The sequence below is a fragment of the Chiloscyllium plagiosum genome, unplaced genomic scaffold, assembly GCF_037043375.1.
Source record: "Chiloscyllium plagiosum isolate Xiang-an unplaced genomic scaffold, Cpla_swu_hap1 HiC_scaffold_33, whole genome shotgun sequence".
In the NCBI taxonomy this organism is placed as follows: Eukaryota; Metazoa; Chordata; class Chondrichthyes; order Orectolobiformes; family Hemiscylliidae; genus Chiloscyllium; species Chiloscyllium plagiosum.
This window is the reverse complement of record NW_028270171.1, coordinates 22,710,808-22,738,451: the sequence shown is the minus strand read 5'-3', so window position 1 is coordinate 22,738,451 and position 27,644 is coordinate 22,710,808. Positions and strand designations below refer to the sequence as shown.

The 27,644-nt window shown below is 43.2% G+C and overlaps 1 protein-coding gene across 1 annotated transcript in view; it reads right to left on the bottom strand.

Moving 5' to 3' along the window:
- Window positions 1-27,644, bottom strand: part of l3mbtl2 (L3MBTL histone methyl-lysine binding protein 2) — a 111,507-nt gene that overhangs the window by 45,478 nt on the left and 38,385 nt on the right. Inside the window, exon 12 of the mRNA XM_043679902.2 lies at window positions 7,008-7,155. Coding sequence (XP_043535837.1) covers window positions 7,008-7,155 — 148 coding nt within the window. The remainder of the gene's footprint in view (window positions 1-7,007; window positions 7,156-27,644) is intronic.

Genomic DNA, 27,644 nt, shown 5'->3' with positions numbered 1-27,644 from the left:
CAAAAGGAGAGTGGGATCAGCTGGAGGTTGTTGTACATATTGGAACTAATGACATAGGAAAGGAAAAAGGATGAGATTCTGAATGGAGAATATAGGAAGTTAGGCAGGAATTTAAAAAGGTCAGAGGGTAATAATATCTGGATTACTCCTAGTAGGACGAGCTAGTGAGGGTAGGAATAAGAGGATAGAGCAGACGAACGCAAGGCTGAGGAGCTGGTGCAGCGGAGGAGGATTCACATTTTTGGATCACTGGAATCTCTTCTAGGATAGTGGTGACTTGTACAAGGATAATGAAGTGTGCCTAAATTGGAAGGGAACTAATAAACTGGCAGGGAGATTTGCTAGAGCTGCTCAGGAGGACAAACTAGTAAGGTGGGAGAATGGGACCCAGGGAGATAGTGAGGAAAGAGATTAGTCTGAGCCTGGTACAGTTGGAAAAAGGAACAAAGCAGAGAATGAGGTAGGAGTGATTAATTAAACTGCTTTTATTTCAATGCAAGAGGCCTAACACGGAAGGCCTCAGGGCATGGTTAGGAACATGGGAATGAGACATCATAGCAATTAGAGATGTGGCCCACAGATGGACAGGACTGGCAGCTTAATGTTCCAGGATACAAATGCTATAGGAAAGATAGAAAAGGTTGGCAAGAGAGAGGAAGGAGTGTCATTTTTGATAAAGGAAATTATTACAGCTGTATTTAGGGAGGATATTCGTAGGAATACATCCAGGGAAGTTACTTGAGTGGAACTGAGAAATAAGAAAGGGATGACCACCTTATTGGGATTGTATTATAAACCCACCCCACTCAAGTACTCAGCAGGAAATGCAGAAACAAATTTGTAAGGAGATCTCAGCCATCTGTAAGAATAATAGGATGGCAATGGTAGGGGATTTTAACTTTCCAAACATAGATTGGATCTGCCATAGTGTTAAGGGTTTAGGTGGAGAGGAATTTGTTCAGTGTGTAAAAGAAATTTTTCTGAAACCTGACCTACTCTTGGGAAATAAGTCAGGGCAGGTGACTGAGGTGTCAGTGGGGGAGCACTTTGGGACCAGAGACCATAATTCTATTAGTCTTAAAATAATGATGTAAAAGGATAGATCGGATCTAAAAGCTGAAGTTGTAAATTGGAAGAAGGGCATTTTTGATGGTATTAGGCAAGAAATTTCAAAAGCTGACTGGGGCAGATGTTCGCAGTTAATGGGACAGCTGGAAAATGGGAAGCCTTCAAAAATAAGATAACGAGAGTCCATAAACAGTATATTCTTGTTCGGGTGAAAGGTAAGGCTGGTAGATGTAGGGAATGCTCGATGCCTAGAGAAATGGAGGTTTTGGTCAAGAAAAAGGGAAGCAAGCACACATTAGGTATAGACGGTAGAGATCAAGTGAATCCTTAGAAGAGTATAAGCACAGTAGGAGTGTCCTTAAGCAACAAAGCGGGGACATGAGATAGCTTTGGCAAATAGGATTAAGGAGAATCCAAAGGGATTTTATAAATTTTATTAAGGACAAAAGGGTAGCTAGGGAGAGAATAGGGCCGCTCAAAGATCAGCAAGGCAGCCTATCTGTGGAACTGCAGGAGATGGTGAAGATACTAAACGAATATTTTGCATCAGTGTTTACTGTGACGAAGGACATGGAAGATATAGAATGTGGAGAAATAGATGGTGACATCTTGTAAAATGTCCATATTACAGAGGACATGTCCTGGATGTCTTATTCATATAAAACATAGAACATAGAAGAATACAGCGCAGTACAGGCCCTTTGGCCCTCGATGTTGCGCCGATCCAAGCCCACCTAACCTATACTAACCCACTATCCTCCATATACCTATCCAATGCCCGCTTAAATGCCCATAAAGAGGGAGAGTCCACCACTGCTGCTGGCAGGGCATTCCATGAACTTACGACTCGCTGAGTGAAGAACCTACCCCTAACTTCAGTCCAATATCTACCCCCCCTTAATTTAAAGCTATGCCCCCTTGTAATACCCGACTCCATACGCGGGAAAAGGTTCACACTGTCAACCCTATCTAACCCCCTAATCATCTTGTACACCTCAATCAAGTCACCCCTAAACCTTCTTTTCTCTAATGAAAACAGCCCCAAGTGTCTCAGTCTTTCCTCATACGATCTTCCTTCCATACCAGGCAACATCCTGGTAAACCTCCTCTGCACCCGTTCCAGTGCCTCCACATCCTTCCTATAGTATGGCGACCAAAACTGCACACAATATTCCAGATGCGGCCGCACCAGAGTCTTATACAACTGCATCATGACCTCAGGACTCCGGAACTCAATTCCTCTACCAATAAAAGCCAGTACGCCATATGCCTTCCTCACCGCACTATTTACCTGGGTGGCAACTTTCAGAGATCTGTGTACATGGACACCAAGATCCCTCTGCTCATCCACACTACCAAGTATCCGACCATTAGCCCAGTACCCCATCTTTTTGTTATTCTTCCCAAAGTGAATCACCTCACATTTAGCTACATTGAATTCCATTTGCCACCTTTCTGCCCAGCTCTGCAGCTTCTCTATATCCTGCTGTAACCTGCCACATCCTTCCTCACTGTCAACAACTCCTCCGACTTTCGTATCATCCGCAAACTTGCTCACCCAACCTTCTAACCCCTCTTCCAGGTCATTTATAAAAATGACAAACAGCAATGGTCCCAAAACAGATCCTTGCGGAACACCGCTAGTGACGGCACTCCATGAAGAAACTTTGCCATCAACTACTACCCTCTGTCTTCTTCCATCCAGCCAATTCCTAATCCAAACCTCCAACTCACCCTCAATGCCATATCTCCGTATTTTCTGCAGTAGCCTACCATGGGGAACCTTATCAAACGCCTTACTAAAATCCATATATACCACATCTACCGCTTTCCCCTCATCAACCTCCTTCGTCACCTTTTCAAAGAATTCAATAAGGTTTGTGAGGCACGACCTGCCCTTCACAAAACCATGCTGACTATCCTTGATCACATTATTCCTATCCAGATGTGCATAAATCCTATCCCTTACAATTCTCTCTAAGACTTTGCCCACAACAGAAGTGAGACTCACCGGCCTATAGTTACTAGGGTTATTCCTACTCCCCTTTTTGAACAAGGGAACCACATTTGCTATCCTCCAGTCTTCTGGCACTACTCCTGTAGACAAAGAGGACATAAAAATCAAGGCCAATGGCTCTGCAATCTCCTCCCTTGCTTCCCAGAGAATCCTAGGATAAATGCCATCAGGCCCAGGGGACTTATCGATTTTCACCTTTTCCAGGATTTCCAACACCTCTTCTCTACATACCTCAAAGCCATCCATTCTACTTATTTGTGACTCAGTATTCACATCGACGACAATGCCCTGTTCCTGAGTAAATACTGAAGAAAAGTATTCATTCAGTGTCTCCCCAATCTCTTCCGCCTCCACACGCAACTTCCCACTACTATCCTTGACTGGACCTATTCCTACCCTAGTCATTCTTTTATTCCTAACATACCTATAGAAAGCCTTAGGGTTTTCCCTAATCCTACCGACTAAGGACCTTTCATGTCCCCTCCTTGCTACTCTTAGCTCTCTCTTCAGGTCCTTCCTGGCTACCCTATACCTCTCAATCGCCACAATTGAACCTTCACGTCTCATCTTGAGATAGGCCGCCCTCTTCCATTTAACAAGGGATTCCAATTCCTTATTAAACCATGGCTCCCTCGCACGACCCTTTCCTCCCTGCCTGACAGGTACATAATTATCAAGGACACTCAATAGTTGCTCCTTGAACAAGCTCCACATATCATTTACACTCTTGCCTTGGAGTCTACTTTTCCAAGCCACACATCCTAAGTCATGCCTCACCGCATCATAATTTCCCTGACCCCAGCTATAACTCTTGCCCTGTAGTACACACTTATCCCTCTCCATCACGAGAGTAAAAATCACCGAATTATGGTCACTATCCCCAAAGTGCTCACCTACCTCTAATTCTAATACCTGGCCTGGTTCGTTACCCAGAACCAAATCCAGTATGGCCTCACCTCTTGTTGGCCTGTCTACATATTGTGTCAGGAAACTCTCCTGCACACATTGAACAAACACTGACCCATCTAACGAACTCGAGCTATAGCTTTCCCAATCAATATCAGGAAAGTTAAAGTCCCCCATAACAACCACCCTATTACTGTCACAACTCCTGAATCACCTTCCCTATCCTTTCTTCGACGTTTCTAGGACTATTGGGAGGCCTGTAAAAGACTCCTAACAGGGTGACCTCACCTTTCCTATTCCGAACCTCAGCCCAAACTACCTCAGATGGCAAGTCCTCATCCATCGTCCTTTCCACCACTGTAATACTATCTTTGACAAGCAATGCCACACCTCCCCCTCTTTTACCCCCACCTCTGACCCTACTAAAACATTTAAATCCTGGAACCTGCAACAGCCAATCCTGTCCCTGTTCTAGCCATGTCTCTGTAATAGCCAAAGATGGGTAAATTCCCAAGACCTGATCAGATGTACCTTAGAACCCTTTGGGAAGGTAGGGAAGTGATTGCTGGGCCCTTTGCTGAGCTACTTGTATCATCGATAGTACAGGTGAGGTGCTGGAGGACTAGAGGTTGACTAATGTGGTGCCACTATTTAAGAAAAGGTGATAAGGAAAAGCCAGGGAACTATAGACAGGTGAACCTGACATTGAAGGGAACCCTGAGGGACAGGATTTAGATGTATTTGAAAAGGCACGGACTGATTAGGAATAGTCAGTATGGCTTTGTGCATGGGAAATCATGTTTCACTAATTTGATTGAGTGTTTTGAAGAAGTAATGAAGAGGATTGATAAGGGCAGAGTGGTGGACATGATCTATAACAATTTTAGTAAGCATTTGACAAGGTTCCTCATAGTAGATTGGCTAGCAAGGTTAGATCACAGAATACTAGCCATTTGGATACAGAACTGGCTCGAAGGTAGAAGTTAGACTGTGATGGTGGAGAGTTGCTTTTCAGACTTTAGGCCTGTGAGCAATGGTGTGCCACAAGGATCGCTGGTGGGTCCACTGTTTTTATCATTTATAAAGAATGATTTGGATATGAACATAGGAGATATAGTTAATAAGTTTGCAGATGATAGCAAAATTGGAGGTATAATGGACAGCAAAGAAGGTTACCTGAGAGTACAACAGGATCTTGATCAGATGGGCCAAATGGCCAAGGCGTTGCACATGGAGTTTAATTTTGATATTGGAGAGGTGCTTCATTTAGAAAAGGCAAATCAGGGTAGGATTTGTACATTGGATATTAAGGTCCTGGGGAGTGTTGCTGAACAAAGAAACCTTGGAGTGCAGGTGCATTGTTCCTTGAAAGTGGAGTCTCTGGTAGATAGGATAGTGAAGAAGGTATTTAGTATGCTTTCCTTCATTGGAGACAGCATTGTGTACAGGAGTTGGGAGGTCACGTTGCAGCTGTACAGGACATTGGTTAGGAAACTTTTAGGATATTGTGCAATTTTGCTCTCCCTCCCATCAGAAGGATGTTGTTAAAAAATTGAAAGGGTTCAGAAAAAATTTGCAAGGATGTTGTCAGGGGAGCAGGGTAGTTTGAGCTATAGGGAGAGGCTAAATAGGCTGGGGCTGTTGTCCCCAGGATTGTTGGAGGCTGAGGGTTGACCTTATTAGTGGTTTGTAAAATCATGAGGTGCATGAATAGCATAAATAGACCAGGTCTTTTCCTTGGGCTGGGGGAATCCAAAACTAGAGGGCATAAGTTTTTGTGAGGGGGGAAAAGTTTCAAAAGGAACCCAAGGGGCAACGTTTTTTTTCCAACACAGAGGGTGGTGCATGTATGGAATGAACTGCCAGAAGTGGTGCCGGAGGCTGGTACAATTAGAATATTTAAAAAGGCATCTGGATTGGTACATGAATAGGAAGGGATTAGAGGGATATGGGCCAAGTGCTGGCAAATGGGACTAGATTAATTTAGGATATCTGGTCAGCATGGACGAGTTGGACCAAAGGGTCCGTTTCTGTGCTATATATCTGTGACTCAACAACCTTCAGCTAAATTACAACGAAAGGCTGAAGAATTCAGGTCTTAATTAGGAAATAACCAAACAAGCAGTCATTGATTGTGTTGCCAACCTGTTCTGAATATACTAGAGTGGTGGGATAATATACAGTCAGACATACAGCAGAGAAACAGAACCTTCAGTCCAACCCATCCATGCCGACCAGATATTCTAGAATTAATCTAGTCCCATTTGCCAGGACTTGGTTCATATCCCTCTAAACCTTTCCTATTCATATACCTGTCCAGATGCCTTTTAAGTGTTGCAAATGTACCAGCTTCTACCATTTCCCCTGGCAGTTCATTCAATACATAGTCCGCCCTCTGTGAAAAAGTTGCCCTACAGGTCCCTTTTAAAAAACTTTCCCCTCTCACCTTAAACCCATGCTCTTTAGTTTTGGGATTACCAAGCCTGGGGAAAAAGACCTTGGTCATTCACCCTATTCATGCTCCTCATATGAAGGGCCTTCGCAACCAGTGAACAAGTGAAGGGATGTTTCAAGGTTTCCATTCATCCGGTGTCTCTTGCTGGAATGAATTAAGAGCACAAAGACCATTAAGAACATGGAAACATCAGGGAACACGTCAATCTCCAGGGTTAACCAACACATACTTAGTATAAGCCTGTTAATCTTACCATCTTAGGTTCACACATTCAAAAACAAATCTCAGACAGGCCAGCACAATAGAACTTTGCCTCAGCCAACATCCTCTCCAGAAGATGTGCGTGTGTCAGTGAGAGAAGAAGTGGGTGGGAGGAGAAAAGATGAGGGAAAGCAGGAACAAAACCACCAATTTGTTTGCTCCCAAGGTCTAAATTCACTCAGCACCCATACTCAGGCAGCTTCATCCATGCTGCTATCCATAATTATATAGGGGGCTCTTCCTTTGCTAATATTTGATAACCAATTTATAAAGGCTGTTTAATTTCAACATGTAACTTACCTCTAGGCGTCGTTAATTCAATGTCATTCTTCTTGCAGAAGCCCACAGGGAAGATGCAACAAGAGGAAGCATGATAACAGAACCAGTCAGTACCATCAGCCGCCTCACATCCATCAATTCCAATCATCAGATAGCCATCCAACAACACCTGTTGTTCCACAAGATCGAAAACAGTTAATCACTTCTGCTGGTGTTGTACAACAAGACTTCTGCCTCAAATTAAGCTGCTCATCTGATGCCTAGCATCAGAAAAGTTGATATTTTTGCCAATTAAATATTGACTTTGTTAGCAAAATCAAATCTAGTTGGTTTAAAAGGGGTTATGGGAGTAGGGACACAGAATTGACTATGGGGCAGAAAACAAAATGTGTAGTATTTAATTGTTATGCTTGATTATGAATCTATTTTACTATTGGTGCTGCCTATGCTTGATTGGTCAAGCTGGGTGTGAACTCAGGGTAAAGTAAGCAAAGCTGGAAAGCCAGAGCTCAAGCATGGAGTAGATACTAAACTTCAGTAAATAAAATCAGTTACACAAATTTTGATATATGTGTAATTGCTGCATAAATCAGAGACAAAATATGTAACCTAGTGCAGTACTGTAGTGAAGAGTATTTTTTAAAAATAAACAGACCAGAGGAATTCTACGGTTAACATTACACAAGGATTGGGATCACTACACCTCTTGAAAACAGACTCATGACCTGCATTCCGGTAGAGTATATTCAATATGCCATTAAAAATTATACATGCTCAGAAACGTAACAAACAGGAGGATGATATTAACACAGGGGTATACTGGTGAAGTTTCATATAAAAGCATGACTCATTTTAGCTGCATAAATGAGGAGACCGGTTTGGGTGCGGGGTGGGGGGAGCGGGGGCGGGAAAGAGGTGGGGGCAATGTTCAGGGATAAAGATACTGGGTGCTCATACAGTTGACTTTGGCATGACAATTTATGAAGACTATTAGTATGTGATGTAACTTCCTTGGATTTATAATGAGAGGCAGACAGCACAATAAAGTAACCGCGTCATGTTAATTTTTTAAAAATTAGCTGGTCAGATCCCAGTTGGAGTATTACAGTAAAATCAGGGCAACCACACTTCAGGTGAGAGAACAAGGCCTGAGAGAGGATGCAAGTACTCAGTGAAATGGTAGATAGGAACATTAGAAATAAATTAGGCCATTTGTCGATTTGAGCTGGCCTTGCTATTTAATATGATCATGGGTGATCTTACACCTCAATTCCACTTTCTTGCACTCTCCCTTAATATCCAAAAGTGTATCAATCTGTTTTCAATATAGTTAATAATTAAACACCCAGAGTTCTCTGGAGGTCGATAAATCCAAAGATCCAAAATCACAAGAGAAGAAATTTCACCCCACAGTTCAAAATGGCCAGCCCTTTATTCTGAGGCTGTGATCCCAAGATCTGGACTCTTTAACCACGGAAATATTCTCCCAACATATCTTCCCCATCAAGCCCCTTTACAATGTTGCAAACCTCAATAGGATCACCTCACATGCTTCTAAATTCTGTAATGTATTCTCCTATGCTGATTAATATCTCTTCAAAGAAGGAACCTATTGCTAGTCTAGTGTGTATGGATTTTAACAAGGTCAGCCAGGTGGACCTCATAGAATGAGGTCCCTGATTAACAGCCCCAATCAGGTCCACAGGAGAAATTTCACACAGATAGTCACCCATGGGTGGAATCGAACTCAGGTCGCTACCACTGAGCCACAGTGCTGCCCTAGTCTGTCTTGAGAGGAGTGACTGAGTAGATTGCGCCTGTACTAATTGGAATTTAGAAGAACAAGAAGCAACCTTATTGAAACAAACAAGATTCTTATGGGATTTGACAGACATTAGATGCAGGAATATAGTTTGCTTTTGTGGGAGAGTCTAGGAGGAGAGGGCATAATCTGAAAATAAGGGGCTGTCTTTGAAGATAGTTTGAGGGGAATTCTATCAAAGGGCAGTATATTTGTGGAATTATTTCCTGCAGAGGGTTGTAGAGGTTGCGTCATTAACTGCATTCAGGGCTGAGATATACAGATTTTTAAAATCAGTAAGGGAATCAAGGGTTATGGGGTAAAAGGCAGAAAGCGGAGCTCAGGATGATCAGATCAGCCACAATGTCATCAAATAGCAGCACAGACTTAATGGGCTGAATGACTTGCTTCTGCTGATCTTAGAGTGACTCAGAAGGATGTGAACCTATGGAATTCTCTAGCCCAGGGGATTGTGAAGGTTCCATCATTGCATATAAGGCAGGCTAGATAAACCTGAGGGAATGCATGTATACCTCAAGAGAACAGGAAGGTGAATTTCAAGCCTGTTCTCCCATTCAGTGGGCCACACTGTCTACTCTTGCTCCTATTTATTGTGTTCTTGTGTTTAGGAAATTCACAATAGAACCAGGGCTAACAAAAAGGGGGAAAAAAACATTTCAAATGCAAAAAAAGTTGTGATATTGGAAAAGATCAATGATATGGACTGAATTGAAAGAACTATTTAGAGGGCAGGCACAGGAACAATAGATCAAAATGCCCTCCTATGCTGTGTCATTTAGTAATGACCAATGCTATTATCCTTGGGCCCTACCACACACTGAGTACACTGGCCACTGATTAAATTCTCCATATCTTGGCCCCAGTACAAGGCTGAACCAGCATGCTTGCAAACTTGGTTTAATCTCGAGCAGAGCCTCCAACGCCATATTCTCACCAAGACTGCTGACTTCCAACTCCACAATATCCCAGCTTTTCACACCAGCATCAGGTATTGCCTTCAATATCTTTGGGCTTGAAGAATTTTTTGAACTCAACATGTTAACTATTTCTCTCTCCACAGATGTCACAAATGTTGAGCATTTCTAGCACTTCTATTCTTACTCCATAAGCTTGGGAGTTTATCCAGTACTTGGAGTCTGGACTTATTGTTGTCACATATACTGAGGTACAGTGAAAAAGTGTCGTTTTGTGTCCCTTTCAGGCAGATCACACCATACAAAGTGCATCAGGGTCGCAGAACAGAGTGCATAATTCAGCCACAGAGGAAGAGCATGAGATTTCAAAATTAACATTTCAGAAGTCCGTTCATAAATCTGATAACAACGGGGAAGAAGCAGTTCTTGAATCTTTTTGAACGCATATTCATATATTTATATCATCTTCCCAACAGAAAAGGAAGGAAGAGGTAATTGATTATGTTGGTTGCTTTCCTGCGACAGTGCAAAGCATAGATGGAATCAATGGATGAAAGGATGTTTTATGTAATGGACTGTTCACTGTAGTTTCTTGCGGTCTTGGGAAAAGCAATTGCCATACCATGCTATGATACCTCCAGATAGAATGCTTTCTATGGTGCTTCTATAGAAATTGCTAAGAACCCTTGTGGACATGCTGAATTTCCTTAGCCTCCTGACCATCATGTTGACATATTTGGACCAGGACAGATTGATGGCAATCATCACCCTCTGGAACTTGACAGTCTCGACCATATTCACCTCAGCACCATTGAAGATGTATGCCTTCCACTTTGTTTCCTGATGTCAATGACCAGTTCCTTCATTTGGCTGATGTCAATAGAGAGATTGTCATCTTTATACCATGCTCAAATCACTTTACTGTATTTTGTCTCAACGTTGCTTGAGATTCACCTACAATGGTGGTGTCATCAGCAAACTTGTAAAGGGAGATGGAGAGGGTGGGTGGATGTAATTTAACCACAGTTGAGACTGCATAACAAGTATAGTATGGGCTAAGTATACAGCCTTGTTGGACACCAGTGCTGAGGATTATGGTAGAACAGATCTTGTCACCTGTTCTTACTGACTGCAGTCTATGGGTACTAAGTAGAGGATCCAGTCACAGAAGGAGAAGCAGAGGCCTAGGTGTCGGAGTTTAGAGAAGAGTTTGTTTGGAATTATGGTATTGATGGCAGAGCTGTGGTCAATAAACAGTAGCCTGACATCGGTATCCTTGTTATCCAGTTGCTACAGGGATGAGTGTAAAGTCAGAGAGATGGTGCCTGCCGTGGACCTGTTGTGCTGATATGAGAATTGCAAAGGATCAAGGCAATTTGGTAGGCTGGAATTGATGGGAGCCATGACGAACTGCTCTAAGCGCTTTATAATTATGGTGGTTAGAACTACCAGGTGGCAGTCAATAAGGCATGCTGCATAAGTTTCCTTTGGCACAGAATGATGGTGGTCTTCTTGAAGCAGGTGGAGACTTCAGATCATAGTAGGATAGGTTAAAGATGTCTGCAAGTACTCCCATCAATTGATCCACACAGGATTTGAGTGCCCTGCCCAGGACTCCATCCGTTCCAGTTGCTTTCTGTGTTCACTCTCAACAAGGCTGATCAAAAGTCTAACACCTTCCACCCCGACCTCAAATTCATCTGGACAGTCTCGGACTCCTCCCCTTCCTCGACCTTTCTGTTTCTATCTCAGGCGACCGAATCAACACGGACATCTACTACAAACCAACCGACTCCCACAGCTACCTGGACTACACCTCCTCCCATCCTGCCCCCTGTAAAAACGCCATCCCATTCTCCCAATTCCTTCGTCTCCGCCGCATCTGCTCCCAGGAGGACCAGTTCAAAATACGTACAACACAGATGGCCTCCTTCTTCAAGGACCGCAATTTCCCCCCCGACGTGGTCGACGGTGCCCTCCACCGCATCTCCTCCACTTTCCGCTCCTCCGCCCTTGAGCCCCGCCCCTCCAACCGCCACCAGGACAGAACCCCACTGGTCCTCACCTACCACCCCACCAATCTCCATGTACAGCGCATCATCCGCCGTCACTTCCGCCACCTCCAAACAGACCCCAGCACCAAGGATATATTTCCCTCCCCTCCCCTATCAGCTTTCCGTAGAGACCACTCCCTCCGCGACTCCCTGGTCAGATCCACACCCCCCACCGACCCAACCTCCACTCCCGGCACCTTCCCTTGCAACCGCAGGAGGTGCAACACTTGCGCCCACACCTCCCCCCTCACTTCTCTCCAAGGCCCCAAAGGAAACTTCCATATCCGCCACAGATTCACCTGCACCTCCACCCACATCATCTACTGCATCCGCTGCAGCCGGTGTGGCCTCCTCTATATTGGGGAGACAGGCCGCCTACTTGCGGAGCGATTCAGAGAGCACCTCTGGGCCACCCGGACGAACCAACCCAACCAACCTGTAGCACAGCATTTCAACTCCCCCTCCCACTCCACCGAGGATATGCAGGTCATTGGACTCATCCACCGCCAAACCACAACAACCCGACGGTCGGAGGAGGAGCGTCTTATCTTCCGACTGGGAACCCTCCAACCGCAGGGGATGAACTTGGACTTCACCAGTTTCTTCATCCCCCCCCTCCCCCCACCTTGTCTCAGCCGGATCCCTCCAGCCCGGCACCGCCTTCCTGACCTGCAGTCTTCTTCTTGACCTCTCCGCCTCCATCCTACTCCGACCTATCACCCTCACCTTGACCTCTTTCCACCTATCACATTTCCAACGCCCCTCCTCCAAGTCCCTCCTCCCTACCTTTTATCTTCTCCTGCTGAACACTCTCTGCTCATTCCTGAAGAAGGGCCTGTGCCCGAAACGTCGAATCTCCTGTTCCCTGGATGCTGCCTAACCTGCTGTGCTGTTCCAGCAATAAAGTTTCAACTTTGATCTCCAGACCTCACTTTCTCCTGATCAAAAGTCTGCAGTGGTGACCGTGTATACATCGGAGGTTGTTGGGATAGGTGACATTGTTTCACTGACCTCCTGTTCAAAGTGAGTGTGGAATGCATTGAGCTCATCAGATAGCCCTAAGTACTGGCCCTAAGTCACACCAGTTCCCATTGATCCATCACCCATACTCACAGACCTATATCAGCTCCTAGACAAACACCTCAATCCTAAGTTTCATATTTTTATTCAAATCCATGGTTAGATCTTTCCTTTTCTGTAACCTCCTACAATCCCAAAACAGTAAAGGAACTTTGCACTCTCAGACAGAGATGTACAGCATGGAAGCAGACCCTTTGGTCCAACTCGTCCATGCAGACCAGATATCCCAAACGGATCTACTCCCATTTGCCAGCACTTGGCCCATATCCCTCTAAATCCCTCTTATTTATATAACTATCCAGATGCCTTTTAAATGTTGCAATTGTACCTGCCTCCACCACTTCCTCTGGCAGCTCATTCCATACACGCACCACCCTCTGAAAATATTGCCCCTATTTACCCTATCAATGCCCATCATGATTTTATGAACCTCTAAGGTCACCCCTCAGCCTCTGACGCTCCAGAGAAAACAACCCCAGCCTAATCAGCCTCTCCCTATAGCTGAAATCCTTCAACCCTGTCAACATCCTTGTAAATCTTTTCTGAACCTTTTCAGGTTTCACAACATCCTTCTGAAAGGAAGAGGACAAGAATTGCCTTACTAATGTTCTGTACGCTACAACATGACCTCCCAACACCTATACTCCATGCTCTGTCCAATTAAGAAAAGCATACCAAACACCTCCTTCACTATCCTATCTACCAGAGATTCCACTTTCAAGGGACTATGAACCTGCAGTCCAAGATCTTTGTTCAGCAACAATCCCCAGGACCTTATCATTAAGTAACTAAATACTGCTCCGATTTGCCTTTTCAAAATGCAGCACCTCACATTTATCTAAACTCCATCTGCCAATCTTCAGTCCAGTGGCCCATCTGATCAAGATCCCGTTGTACCGTGAGGTAACCTTCTTTGTTGTCCACTATACCTCAATTTTGATGTTATCCGCAAACTTATTAACCATACCAATGTGCATATCAAATCATTTATACAAATGACGAAATATAGTGGACTCAGCACCGATCCTTGTGGTACACCACTGGTCACAGACCTCCATTCGGAAAGGCAATCCTCCACCACCACCCTCTGTTCACTCCTCCAATTCTGGCCTTTGGGACGGCCCCAATTTGCATTGTCATAGGAATTCAGCAGCAAAAACTGGAGAACAGGAGTCGGCTATTCAACCCTTCAAACCTACTCCATCATTCAGCAAGGTTATAATTGATCCAGATGCATTTTCTCCCATTATATAACTTTCCATCCTTTATCAAATATTTAACTCAACCTTGACTAAATTTAATGATCCAGCAACCACTGCTCTCTGGGTGAAGAGAATTCAATTTATCAACAACACTGAGAAAAGAAGATTTATTTCTGTCTTCAAAGAAACGCCTCTCATTCTTACACCATCTTCCCTAATTCTAGTCTCCCACATAATAGGAATCATCCTCCAGATATCTTCCTGGTCAATACCCATCAGGATCTGACATTTCAATAAGATCACTTGTCATTCCTCTAAACTCCAAAGTGTTCAACCATTCTTCATAAGATAAACTCTTCACCTCTGCACTGCTTCTAAAGCATTTGCATCTATTTTTAAATAAAAGGAGACCAAAACTGTACACCGTACTTCAGATGTGGTCTCAACAAAATCCTGTACAGCTGCAGTAAAACTTCTTACTTTCAAATTCCCTTCCCTTTGCAATAAATGTCCAATTTGCCTCCCCAAACTCTTGTTGTCGCTACATACTCACTTTTGTGATTCATCTACCATGACACTGAGGTACCTCAGTTACACCACTGAGCTCTTCAGTCTCTCTATGTCTAAACATTATTCTGCTTTTCTATTCTTCCTGCCAAATTGGGCAAGTTCATATTTCCCCAAATTATGCTCCATCTGCCAAATTTCACCCACCTCATTTAAACAATCTATAGCCTTTTGCAGACTCTACCTCTTCTTGACAACTTACCTCCTCACCTTGGTGTCATCAGCAAAATTATCCAGCCCATGGTTGGACCCTAGGTCCAAGTCTTTGAGATAGATTGCAAATAGTCGATGTTTTAACTTAAGTACAAATGGTGGGTCTTGCCCTCGGAATTTTTTTTTTCTCATTTGAATGGATCTATTCTATGTATTCTGAAGTAGCCTTTTAATGTCTGACTCAGCACATCTGTTGAACTATCCCCGAACCTAAATTGCCAGTTCACCTCAGCTAGCACTGTTTTGTTACCTTATATAGCCACCATTATTTAAGGTGAAATGCTAGTCTTTTTCTCTCTGTAGCCAAATATAAAATTCAATTATATTATGATGCTGATACCCAGGGATGACTTCACTTTCAGGCTTTTAATCAATCTTCTCGGTGCAGCTTATTAATTCTAGTATAACCTCCTCTTTAGTTGGATCCAGAATTTGATGATCAAAGGAACTATTCCAGAAACAATCACCCATATCCCAAGAACAAAACAAAGAAAGCAATGCCACAACCACCTGCTTGTTGTAATCCTTTACAACTATCATAAAGAATCCCTCAAATAACCACTATCAACACGAGCTGTTACACCTTGTGAACAAACTGCCCAGTGTATAGGGGCTAACTCTCTCACAAGCAACCCCTCTGGGCAGAACTCATCACACATATTCCTGACATCAGACCCCCTGAAGCTCAACCTTGAGCTTGGTTACATAGGAGACTCTCCAGAGATTAGCAGAAAAAAAGTCTTTAGGGATGGCCTCAAAAGAATATGAAGTAGTTAAACACACCTGCTGCACTTGAGACCCAGGCTCTTGACTGACCAAAGTAGAAATGGTTCATTCAGGAAAGCAACACCACATCAAGAGACTTCATTTGAAACATTTAAAAAGGGAACACACAAACCTCCAAACCATCCACAAAACTCATCGAAGACCAACTATTGTGCAGGTATCGTAATCTGATAAATTTATCCATCTCTGAACCTAATCAAAGCTGACTGGAGGCAATACATCCTTGATCATGACAGACTGCCTAAGAAGGCTTAACAAAAACTATATGGAGCTGGTTAGAGAATTAGGTCAGAAATCAGTTCCTCAGATGGAGAATGATCTCAGAGTCAGATGTACAGCATGGGTACAGATCTTTTGGTCCAATTTGTCCATACCAAACTATTCTGGTCCCATTTTCCAGCACTTGGCTCTTATCTCTCTAAACCCTTCCTAATCATATAGCCATCCAGATACCTTTTAAAAGTTGTAATTGTACCAGCCTCCCATTTCCTCTGGCAGCTCATTTCATGCATGCCAGACAGGTACACAGCAAGCCAGGCAGCATCAGGAGGTGGAGAAGTTGATATTTCAGGTGTAACCCTTCTTCGGGACTGCAGGCGGGTGTAGGGGGAGCAGCAGATAAAAAGGTGGCGGGGGCAGGGCAAAGGTGAACATAGGTAGAGGGTACGAAGACAGCCCTCCACCATACCACTGCCATTCCCATTCCACTGCTCTAAATCCCCCCTCCCAATGCAATAAAGATGGAGACCTCTTGTCCTCACCTACCAACCCACCAGTCATCACATCCAACACATCCTGAAACACTTCCACCAACTCCCACTAGACCCCATCACAAAAAACATCTTCCCCTCCCACTCTTCTCTGCCTTCCGCAAGAACTCTTACCTTCGACAGTCCTTGGTTTGAGCCACTCTCCCCACTGAACCCCCAGGTACCTACCCCTGCAACTGGAAAAGATGCAAAGCCTGCCAGTACACCACCCCCCTCACCTCCATCCAGGGCCCCAAACAATCCTTCCAGGTGAGACAGAGGTTCAACCTAGTTTACTGAATCAGGTACTCCTGATGTGGTCTTCTTTACACTGGGGAGACCGAACGTAAACTTAGGGAATGGTTTGCTGAGCCCGCAGGGGGCAACCAAACCTCCCAGTCACCATGCATTTTAATTCCCTTTCCCACTCCCTTTCTGACATGACCATCCTTGGCCTCCTCCATTGCCACTACAAACCACACTGCAAATTGGAGGAACAACACTTCATCTTCCACCCAAGTAGCCTACAGCTCAGAGGACTCAACATGGAGTTCTCCAATTTCAAATAACCTCCCTTCCCATTCTGGTCAGCATGGACGAGTTGGACCGAAGGGAAAAGAAAGTGATTGACTGAAGTTGTTGGCCTGCACAACCCTAACACAACAGGGCTATTTAGCATAACCAATCCACCTGACTGCTCATCTTTGGACTGAGAGGAAACCAGAGCAACCAATGGAAACCCATGCAGACCTGGGGAGAACATGCAAACTCCAGAGTCACTCAATTCAGGTCTTTGTTATTAGTTAAAAATAGTTTGATTGTAATGATTGAGTCAAGTTTACAGATTTGTCTCAACTCAACAAATAGTGGGTCTTGAATGTACTGCAACGTCCCAGTGATTCATGGTCAGAAGTCACAACACCAGGTTATAGTCAGATTCATAGAGATGCACTGCATGCAACCAGACTCTTCGGTCCAATTCGCCCATGCGTCCAATGTTCTGTACAGCTGCAACATGACCTCCCAACTCTTCTACTCAATATTCTGACCAATAAAGAAAAGCATACCAAACGCCTTCACTGTCCTATCTACTTGAGACTCTACTTTCAAGGAGCTAGAAACCTGCACTCCAAGGTCTCTTTGTTTAGCAACAGTTCCTAGGACCTCACTATTATGTATACAAGTCCTGCTAAGATTTGCTTTCCCAAAATGCAGCATCTCACATTTATCTGAATTAAACTGCATCTGCCATTCCTCAGCCCATTGACCCATCTGATCAAAATCAAACAGGTTTATGTGAAATCACAAGCTTTCAGAGTGCAGCTCTACACCTGACAAAAGGGCTGTGATCCGAAAGTTTCTGATTTCAAATAAATCTGTTGGACTATAACCTGGAGTCATGTAACTTTGATTTGTCTACCCCTGTCCAATACCTCCACACCCATTGAGTCACGACAACACACAGGTGGTGTGAAAATCAAAATCCTTGTACAGGTATATATTCTCAGTACAGGGCGACCCCCAGAAATGATTCCGCAGTTTCAGTTACCCGTGGTTTACCACGGCCCGAGCAAGTTATACGGAAGGTCCCAGCACCAAGGACCAGGCTGCCAGCAAGGTACGTTTCCCATTTAAATGGATGGGTTCACTCCCACCTGTGGTTTTGGGCTTCCACAGTAGGTTCTGGAACGTAACCACCATGGGTGGGGGGGGGGGGGGGGGGAACACTACTGTATAGCGATAGATTTTGCTACAAGGCAATACAAAGGTCACCTTGCAAAGTGCAGGGCAGCCATTAAATAGTAACATGGTCAGAAATGCTTATTAATGGGGGTGGAGATTTAAGATCGTTTCTTTGCAAATACTATCCTGACCGCCTTCAAAATCATTTAAGTCCACAAGGAGGACAAACATGCCAACATTGTGCACAATTCTGTACAAGTATTACAACTTATTTCCATTTACCCATCCTCTCCCACACCCTTGGATGTTGTTTCTATCCAACAATTATTCAATGCTTCAATTGACTGTCTTCAGCACAAAATCTGGCAATGCCTTCCAGACCAAACCACTTGTAAGATAAAGCATTTTTATACATCATATTTGCTTCTCTTGCAAACCACTTTAAATCTCCACCAGCTTATTTACAATCCTTTAACAAAATTTCCCTATCTGTGCAAACCAACGCTGCTCCAAATGTTTGCTTATCCATAGTTTTCACCAAAAGATGGAGGAAAACTTGGAAAAAATGTCAAAACAAAAAAACGGAAAAGTGCTTAAATGAACATTTAATAAAACAAGCTACAGAAGGGGAGCATCACTTTCTGCACTACATTTCCTAGACTAGACAGTTGCGTGCACCATCTGCCATCTTGCATACTGGAGTGTTTGCATGTGGATATTTACTGATGTATATTCTTCGCATTATGCTGATTTAAGAAACAATGGAGAAGTGAGGAGAAACTGCTTGCTGTGTGCAGGAGTTGAGATCACAAATGCACTGAAAGTGTGGTGGAGATAGAATTAAATAGAGTCATCAAGGGGGAATTTGGATTAATATTCAAAAAGGAAGAACATGTAAGGCTACAAAGAGAAGACTGGAAGCGGCACCAGGTAAATTCCTTCTGCAGAGAGCCAGTGCAAACATTATTGGCCAATTGACCTGTCCGAAACCGTTTGGAGAGTCTGTGAAAGTAAGTGCTGTGATTTCAGTTGCACATCTTCAATCAATTAAGCCAATACATAAAAGACGTCACCACTGTTTAAAATTAAATTGAAAAGGGGATAAAAGGATAATCGCATTTAAAAGGATGATGACAAACCTCCCTCTTTTAATGGCTAAATCTCTCAGAATTGTTTAACCACATGGATCAAACTGACGCAGACAGGAAAGTATTTTTTCTGCTCCACTCATGTTTATTCTAACACAAAAGCAGAGCACTATGGATGCTGGAAATTTGAAACACGAACAGAAAATAGTGGAACTACTCAGGTGGTCAGGCAGCATTTGAAGAGACAGAGAAACAGGCTTAACTTGAGCTGCCGAGCATCTCCAGTATTTCTGCATTTATCTTATCCTTGGCTTTTGTAAGACAATACCAAATTGTACTGCTAAACTTCTCTCCTGTTTTCCATGTACCAGTGACGTGCCCATGGCTCACAAGAGCTTGAATACAGTGGATGACAACAAGCTCTGACCAGGGAAAACAACACAATTAAAATTAACTCTACTTTTCCTATCCTTAGCCTGCCACAATCTTCCAGTGAAGCTCAATACAAGTTCACGAAACTACGAAAGCAACCAGGAATGGGACAAGTAAATAAGGCATTTGCTGCCAACAACTGCTGAGGGTTCAGTCACCAACCAGATGGCTGCAGTCCCTGTGATGTCATTGCATTCCATCAGAAACATTGCAAAAACAACTTGCAGGAAGACATCACAATTGTTCACTCAAAAAGCGATATTGCTAAAAACTGAAGCAACCAAAACATCCATATTCCCTACTTTTCAAAAAGTGCATATTATTTTACACAATTATCAAATTTAATCACAAATTTTTTGGCTCTCCAACACCAATCATGTTTCATAATAAACAAGTCAAGAAGTGCAATTTATTTTAGTGTTGATTAATATATGAAAGAATGCAAGGTGTGAAAAGTAGAGAATGGGGCAATGAGGAAACAGCGGCAATCGATTCATGCCTTATTCTGGTTCCAGGGCAATGTGGGCACAGAATGCAGTTAGTAGGACCATGTTATCCTGGTGTATTGGGAGGAGGCACAGAGTGATTAAATAAACAAAAGACTGTTTCGATGAGGTGTGAATGGTAGGATAGCAGTTGCACTTCAGGTTTCAGCTCTACGCTCTACAGCCTTGTGAACTCAACATGGAGTTATAGAGTCAGAGAGTTAGATGTACAGCATGAAAACAGACCCTGCTGCCCAACTCTTCCATTATCCTAAACTAATCTATTCCCATTCACCAGAACTTAACCCATATCCGTCGAGAGTGTGGTATTGGAAAAGCACAGTAGGTCAGGCAGCATCCGAGGAGCAGGAGAATTGACGTTTCGGACTTTCCTGATAAAGGGCTTATGCCCAAAACAGCGACTCTCCTGCTCCTTGGATGCTGCCTGATCTGCTGTACTTTTCCAGCACCACACTCAATCCTGATCTCCAGTCCTCACTTCCCATATCCCTCTAAACTCTTCCTATTCATATATCCATCCAGAAGCCTTTTAAATGCTATAATTGTACCAGCCTGCACCACTTCCTCTGGCAGCTCATTCCACACATGCACCAGTGTGAAAAAGTTGCCCCTCAGGACCCTCTTAAATTTTTCCCCTCACCCCTCTAGTTCTAGACTCTCCCAACCCAGGGAAAAATACCTTGTCTATTTACCCTGTCCATGCCCCTAGATTTTTACAAACCTCTAAATGGTCACCCCTCAGCCTCCGACACTACAGGGAAAACAGCCCCAGCCTATTCAACCTCTCCCCATAGCTCAAACCCTCATACCCTGGCAACATCCTTGTAAGTCTTTTCTAAACCCTTTCAAGTTTCACAACACCCTTCCAATAGGATATTGCACGCAATATTCAAAAAGTGGCCTAACCAATGTCCTGCACAGCCGTGACATGACCTCCCAACTCCTACACTCATGCTCTGACCAATGAAGGAAAACATATTAAAACGCCTTCTTCACTATCCTATCTACCAGAGACTCCACTTTCAAGGAACTATGAACCTGCACTCCAAGGTCTCTGTTCAACACCACTCCCCAGGACTGTACCATTTTGTGTACAAGTACTACCCTGATTTGCCTCTCCAAAATGCAGCACCTCACATTAATCAAACTTAAACTTCTTGTGCCACTCCTCAGCCCATTGGCCCATCTGATCAAGACTCCATTGTAACCAGAGATAACCTTCTTCGCTCTCCACTGCACCTCCAATTTTGGTGTCTTCTGCAAATTTACTATGTTCACATCCAAATCATTTTATATAAATGACAAAAAGCAATGGACCCAGCACTGATCCTTGGGGGCACACCACTGGTCACAGGCCTCCAGGCTGAAAAGTATCTCTCCACCACATGTCTTCTATCTTCAAGCCAGTTCAGTGTCCAAACCACTAGTATTCTATGTGATTTAATGATGCTAGCCAGTCTACCATGAGGAACCTTGTCAAATGCCTTACTGAAGTCCATATAGAGCAGTCCTGGAGGGCTTTTGCCCAAAACGCCGATCTTCCTGCTCCTCGGATGATGCCTGACTTGCCGTGCTTTTCCAGCAGGTCACCCTTGACTCCATATAGATCACATCCACCGCTCTGCCCGCAATCCTCGTTACTTCTTCAAAAAACTCAACGATTTCTCATGCACAAAATCATGTCAACTATCTCTCATCAGTCCTTGCCTATCCAAATATAGGCAAGTCCCGTCCTTCAGGATTCCCTCCAGCAACTTGCCTACCAATGTGAGGCTCACTAGTCTATCGTGTTTTAAAGTTAAAGGCATGTACTGTACTGGAGAGAGGGCGCGGTTCCCAAGGTATACTGGAAAATTGAAAATATGTAACATTTGGCTGTGAAATGTTTACCTGAGTTTCGGTTGCTGCTTTGACAACAATTTGAATTTAAAACAGAATAATTTGTGCCCCAGGATACTAAAAACAACTGAGTTTGAATTTATCGTTTGGGCAACACCGAACCCAATAAGACAACCCGACGCTAGGGGTAGAAGAATGCGGACATTTCGAAAATTGGTCAGACAGCAACTGCCGTAGAGCTAACTGCTCATCTAACATTATGCACTTCAAGAAAATCAGGAAATGAAACCTTCCCTACCAAAGGTACCTTTTCAGGTAAAGACTATTCGCAGTTAAAAGAAAGACAACGACCTAGGGAAATCGGCAGGAATTAGTTAATGATTAAGTTAATGTAATTTGCATAGCTCTTATTGGAACAGCATTTTTTAAATATAGAATTTGGGTCAGATAGTAAATAGTTAAGAGAAAGCAGGGTTTGGATTTGAGAAACGTTTTTTGTTTCATGTTCACTATTATACTTCAACAAATAAATTGATATTTTTTTCTGTAAATAGTGGAATTTGGGAGTTCTGTCACTCACATTTTAACAGATTACGAGGCATGGTAAGCTTTTCTGGGTGTTTTGTTTAATTAAGAGGGGTTCAACAACCGCTTTGTAACAATAGTTCCCTGGTTTTTCCTTACCACCTTTCTTAAATAGTGACACCACATTAGTCAACCTCCAGTCTTCCAGCACCTCACCTGTGATTTTTGATGATACAATTAGCTCAGCAAGGAGCCCAGCAATCACTGCCCTAGCTTCCCAAACAGTACTCAGGTATACCCGATGATGTCCTGGGGATTTATCCACCTTTATGTGTTAAGACACCCAACACCACCTTCCATGTCCTTCTCCACAGAAAACATGGATGCAAAATACTTGTTTAGTATCTCCTCCATCTTTTGTGATTCCACATTTGGCTGTCTTGCTGATCTTTGAGGGGTCCTATTCTCTGCCTAGCTATCCTTTTGTCAATAAATGTATTTATAGAATTCCTTTGTTTTCTCCTTAACCTTGTTTGGCAAAGTTATCATGTTCCCTTTTTGCCCTCCTGATTTCCCTCTTAAGTATTTAACTGCCTTTATACTCTAAGGATTCACTCGATCTCTGCTGTCAAAACCGGACATAAACCGGACATTATTCTTGACCAAAACATCAATTTCTTTAGTCATCCAGCATGCCCTATACCTACCAGCCTTTCCTTTCACCCTGACAGAAATATACTGTGTCTGGACTCTCGTTATCTCAATTTTGAAGGCTTCCCATTTCCAACAATCCCTTTACCAATGAACATCCACCCCCAAGCAACATTTGAAAGTTCTTGCCTAATACTGTCAAAAATGGTCTTCCTCCAAATTAGAACTTTAACTTTCATACCCAGTCTATCCTTTTCCATCACTATTTTAAAAATAAAAGAATTTTGAGATACCGCAATTTGCTTAAGTATGAATTGGATTTTGAAACAAAACAAAGCCACTTGAAGGAAGCACATCGGGAAAGAATTGCCTAAAATTAGGGAGGCATTTATTTCAAGAAGCAACTATCATCTCATCATCTATTCTTTGGAGGAGAATATGGTAGTTTGGAGGAGGTAAAGAATTAAATATCAGAACAGCAAATGAGAGCTGAAGATAGAGCATGCATGGGGAGGAAGGGGTGATCTTAAAGAGGTTTCTAAAATCATGAGGGGCATGGATGGGGTAAACAGACAAGGCTCTTTTCCCTGGGTGAGGAAGTCCAGAACTATAGGTTTAGCGTTAGAGGGGAAAGATATAAAAGGGACCTCAGGGACAACTTTTTCACGTGGAGGGTGGTGCGTGTATGGAATGAGCTGTCAGAGGAAGTGGTAGAGGCTGGTACAATCACAACATTTAAAAGGCATCTGGATGGGTATATGAAGGGATCATAGTGATATGGGCCAAATGCTGGCAAATGGGATTAGATTAATTTCGGATATTTGGTCGGCACGGAAGAGTTGGACCAAAAGGGTCTGTTTCTGTGCTGTACATCTCTATAGCTATGACTCTATGGTCGCTGGCCCCAAAGTACTCCCTCCACTGACACCTCAGTCACCTGCCCTGCCTTACTTCCCATGTTTTGCACCTTCTCCAACAGATACATCCACATACTGAATCAGAAAATTTTCTTGTACACACCTAACAAATTCCTCTCCATCTGAATTCTTCACACTATGGCAGTCCATGATTGGAAAGATGAAATCCCCTATCGTTACCACCCTATTATTCTTACAGATAGCAGAGATCTCCTTACAAATTAGTTTGCCAATCTCTTGCTGACTATTGAGTAGTCAATAATACAAATCCAATAAGGTAAACATCCCTTTTTTATTTCTCGGTTCCAATCAGATTATTTCCTTGATGTATTCCGAGAAATATCCTAAGTATAGATGTAATGTTATCTCTTATCAAGAATGTCACTCCGCCTCCTCACTCTTGCTTTTCTATCCTTCTGATAGGATTTGTATCCTGGAACATTAAACTGCCAGTCCTGTCCATCCCTGAACCAAATCTGTAATTGCTACAATATCCCAGTCCCATGTTCCTAACCATGCCCAGAGTTCATCTTCCTTCCCTGTTAGGCCTCTTGCACTGAAATAAATGTAGTTTAATTTTTCAGTCCTACCTAGTTCTCTGCTTTGTCCCTTCCCACCCTGACTGTTTGACTTGCTCCTTTTCTCAAGAGTCTCAGGCTGATCTCTTTCCTCATTATTTCCCTGGGTCCCACCTTACTAGTTCAAATCCTCCCAAACAGCTGTAGCTAATCTCCCTGCCAGTATATTAATCCCCTTCCAATTCAGGTGCAATCCATCCTTCATATACAGTTTACTTCTACCCCAGAAGAGAATCCAATGATCCAAAAACTGAACCCTTCTCCCCTGCACCAGCTCCTCAACAATGCATTCATGCTCTATCCTACTACTCCTACCCTCACTAGCTCATAGCACTGGGAGTAATCCAGATATTACTTCGGGGACCTTTCTAAATTCCTGCCTAACTTCCTATATTCTCATCATTTCCCTTCTTATGTCATTGGTTCCAATATGTACAACCAACTCTTGCTGGTTCCACTCGCCTTTGAGAAGATTCTGCACTCCGATATCCTTGATCTTGGCTCCAGGGAGGCAACACACCATTCTGATTTCTCGCTGTCGGCCACAGAAAAATCTGTCTGTGCCTCTGACTAGAGAGTCCCCTATCACAATCAATTGCTTAGAACTTGACATACCCCTCGTTACATTAGAAAGTCAGTCTCAGTACCAGAAACCTGGCTGTTTGTGCTATATTCCCCTGAGTGTCTAGCCCCAACCCCACATTTTCAAAAACAGCAGACTTGTTTGAGATGGGGATGGCCACAAGAGATTCCTGCACTACCTGCCTCCCTCTCCTACTTTCCTGGCGGTAACCCATCTACCTGTGTCTGCAATCTTTCTCCCTTCCTGTAACTGCCATGCATCCCACCCCCAACTCCTGTAATTCCTCATTGCCTCTAATTACCACTTCAACTGATCCATGCGACATGATAGGATTCGTAATCATACACACTTCCCACAGACAATCACCAGTAACACGGAAATTCTCCCTAATTGCCCACATCCGACAGGAAGAGCACATCATACTACTTTGCCTCTTAACCATCTACAGCCCCAGAAAATAGCACAGCTGTACTGCTCTAAAAACACTATTCAGGTTAACTTAGTACCCATACTTTATAGTTTAAAATCTTCATCAAGAGACAGATCTCCAAACAAATTACCAAACAGAACCCACTCTACTCACATTTAAAAAAGACAGCAAGGTAGGTTTCTTTCTCTGACCATGCAGTCTCTACCTTTGTCTCTCTTCCTCCCTTTTTGAAGTGCTGCTGTTTTGATCTTTATTTGCCCCCTCCAAGTTCCAAAACAATGTTCACCAATTTTACATCATAACTATTGCTTTGTGCCTTTTTTCATGGTTCAGTTTCTCTGATACTTTTCTTAATGCCTTTACTTTGCATCTATATTGCTGCTAACCTGCTAATCATACCCTATCTAGACACAGCAAGTCTTTGTTTTTGAGCCATTTCCAATCCATTTGGCATTTGTACCATAAACCTTTTTGCACCAATCTCTCCTATCCTCCAAATGATCATAAACCTTCCCTGTTGTCCTTCTCCCTCACCCTTTGTTTGTACAAAATTAAATACATTTCTTACTATTTCCCTCTGCATAAAATGCCAGAGATCTGAAACCTGAGACCTTAACGGTTTCAATTCACAAATGGCACCAAATGGGCAGCATGGTGGCTTAGTGGTTAGCATCCCTGCCTCACAGCATCAGGGTCCTAGGTTCATTGCCACCCTCGGGCTACTGTCTGTGTGGAGTTTGCACATTTTCCCAGTGTCTGCGTGGGTTTCCTCCGGGTGCTCCGGCTTCCTCCCACAGTCCAAAGATGTGCAGGTTAGGTGAATTGGTCAGGCTAAATTGCCCATAGTGTTAGGTGCATTAGTCAGAGGGGAAATGGGTCTGGGTGGGTTACTCTTCAGAGGGTCACTGTGGACTTGTTGGGCTGAAGGGCCTGTTTCCACACTGTAGGAAATCTGATCTAATCAAACCTGTTTTTTCTGGCACTCTCTCTTAAATTACAATTAAACTTAATCACATTCTAACTTATTGCCTGGAGCAGCAGCCACTGGGTATAACAACTTACATTTATGGAATACTTTTACTGTACTTAAAATGTGCAGGACTGATTGTCAGACAGATTTCAAAAACCTCTATCCCTTTCAACTCTACGGAGCAATGGGACCGAGAGTAAAGCTTGTACTACTACTACTAAGGTCTGCTAACTCCGCATAGGTTGAAGCTTAAAGCAAGGGTTCAATTTGGTTTATTCATTTATAGCAATTCATTCAGTGCAAGCTCAGCCAGCATTTCAGATGGCAGCTAACAGTCAACCACATTGCTGCATGTCTGAAGTGACATACCAGCCAGACTAGGTGAAGAATAGCAGATTTCCTCTGTGTTTTTACAATCATTTACTTGCCCACAAGTAAATGATTGTAAAAACACAGGGCCCATCTGTGTTTTTACAATCATTTACTTGCTTTTAAAAGAGGTTTTTATTCAAGTTTTCATTGTATTCAAAATTCACTTTCGTGGTGGGATTTGAACCCATGTCCCTGGATCATAATCTGTGACTCCGGATTAGTCAATTGATATTCGCATGACACCACCTCCGCTGCACAGAGATATGTATCTCAGCATTATGTGGGTAGTGCTGTTAACTACTAAGCCATATGGGGAGCTACAAATGAGTTTCATTTCTTTATATCCCCTTTTCACTAATTATAGATTGCTTTCCATTAGGTGTTTGCCTGATATGTAGAGTTGCCAACCTGGAGACTCCAGGAATTGAGATCAATCACTAGGACAGTGTTGTGTGCAAAAATCACATGGACATTTTTAAAAAAAAATTGTTTCTGTCATTTTCATTAAACATTTCTTTAGATTCGATTAGATTCTCTTTAAAAAGTATTGAAAAAGAGGGTTTAAAAGAAACTTTTCTGATAATCAAGACTCAAATTGGGTAATAAGTGTTTCTGCTTTTCATTTGGTGTAGAAGGGGAGTAGCCACATGGATAACTGATGGCTGGAGCAGGATCAAGCCATGCGATAAAATAATTT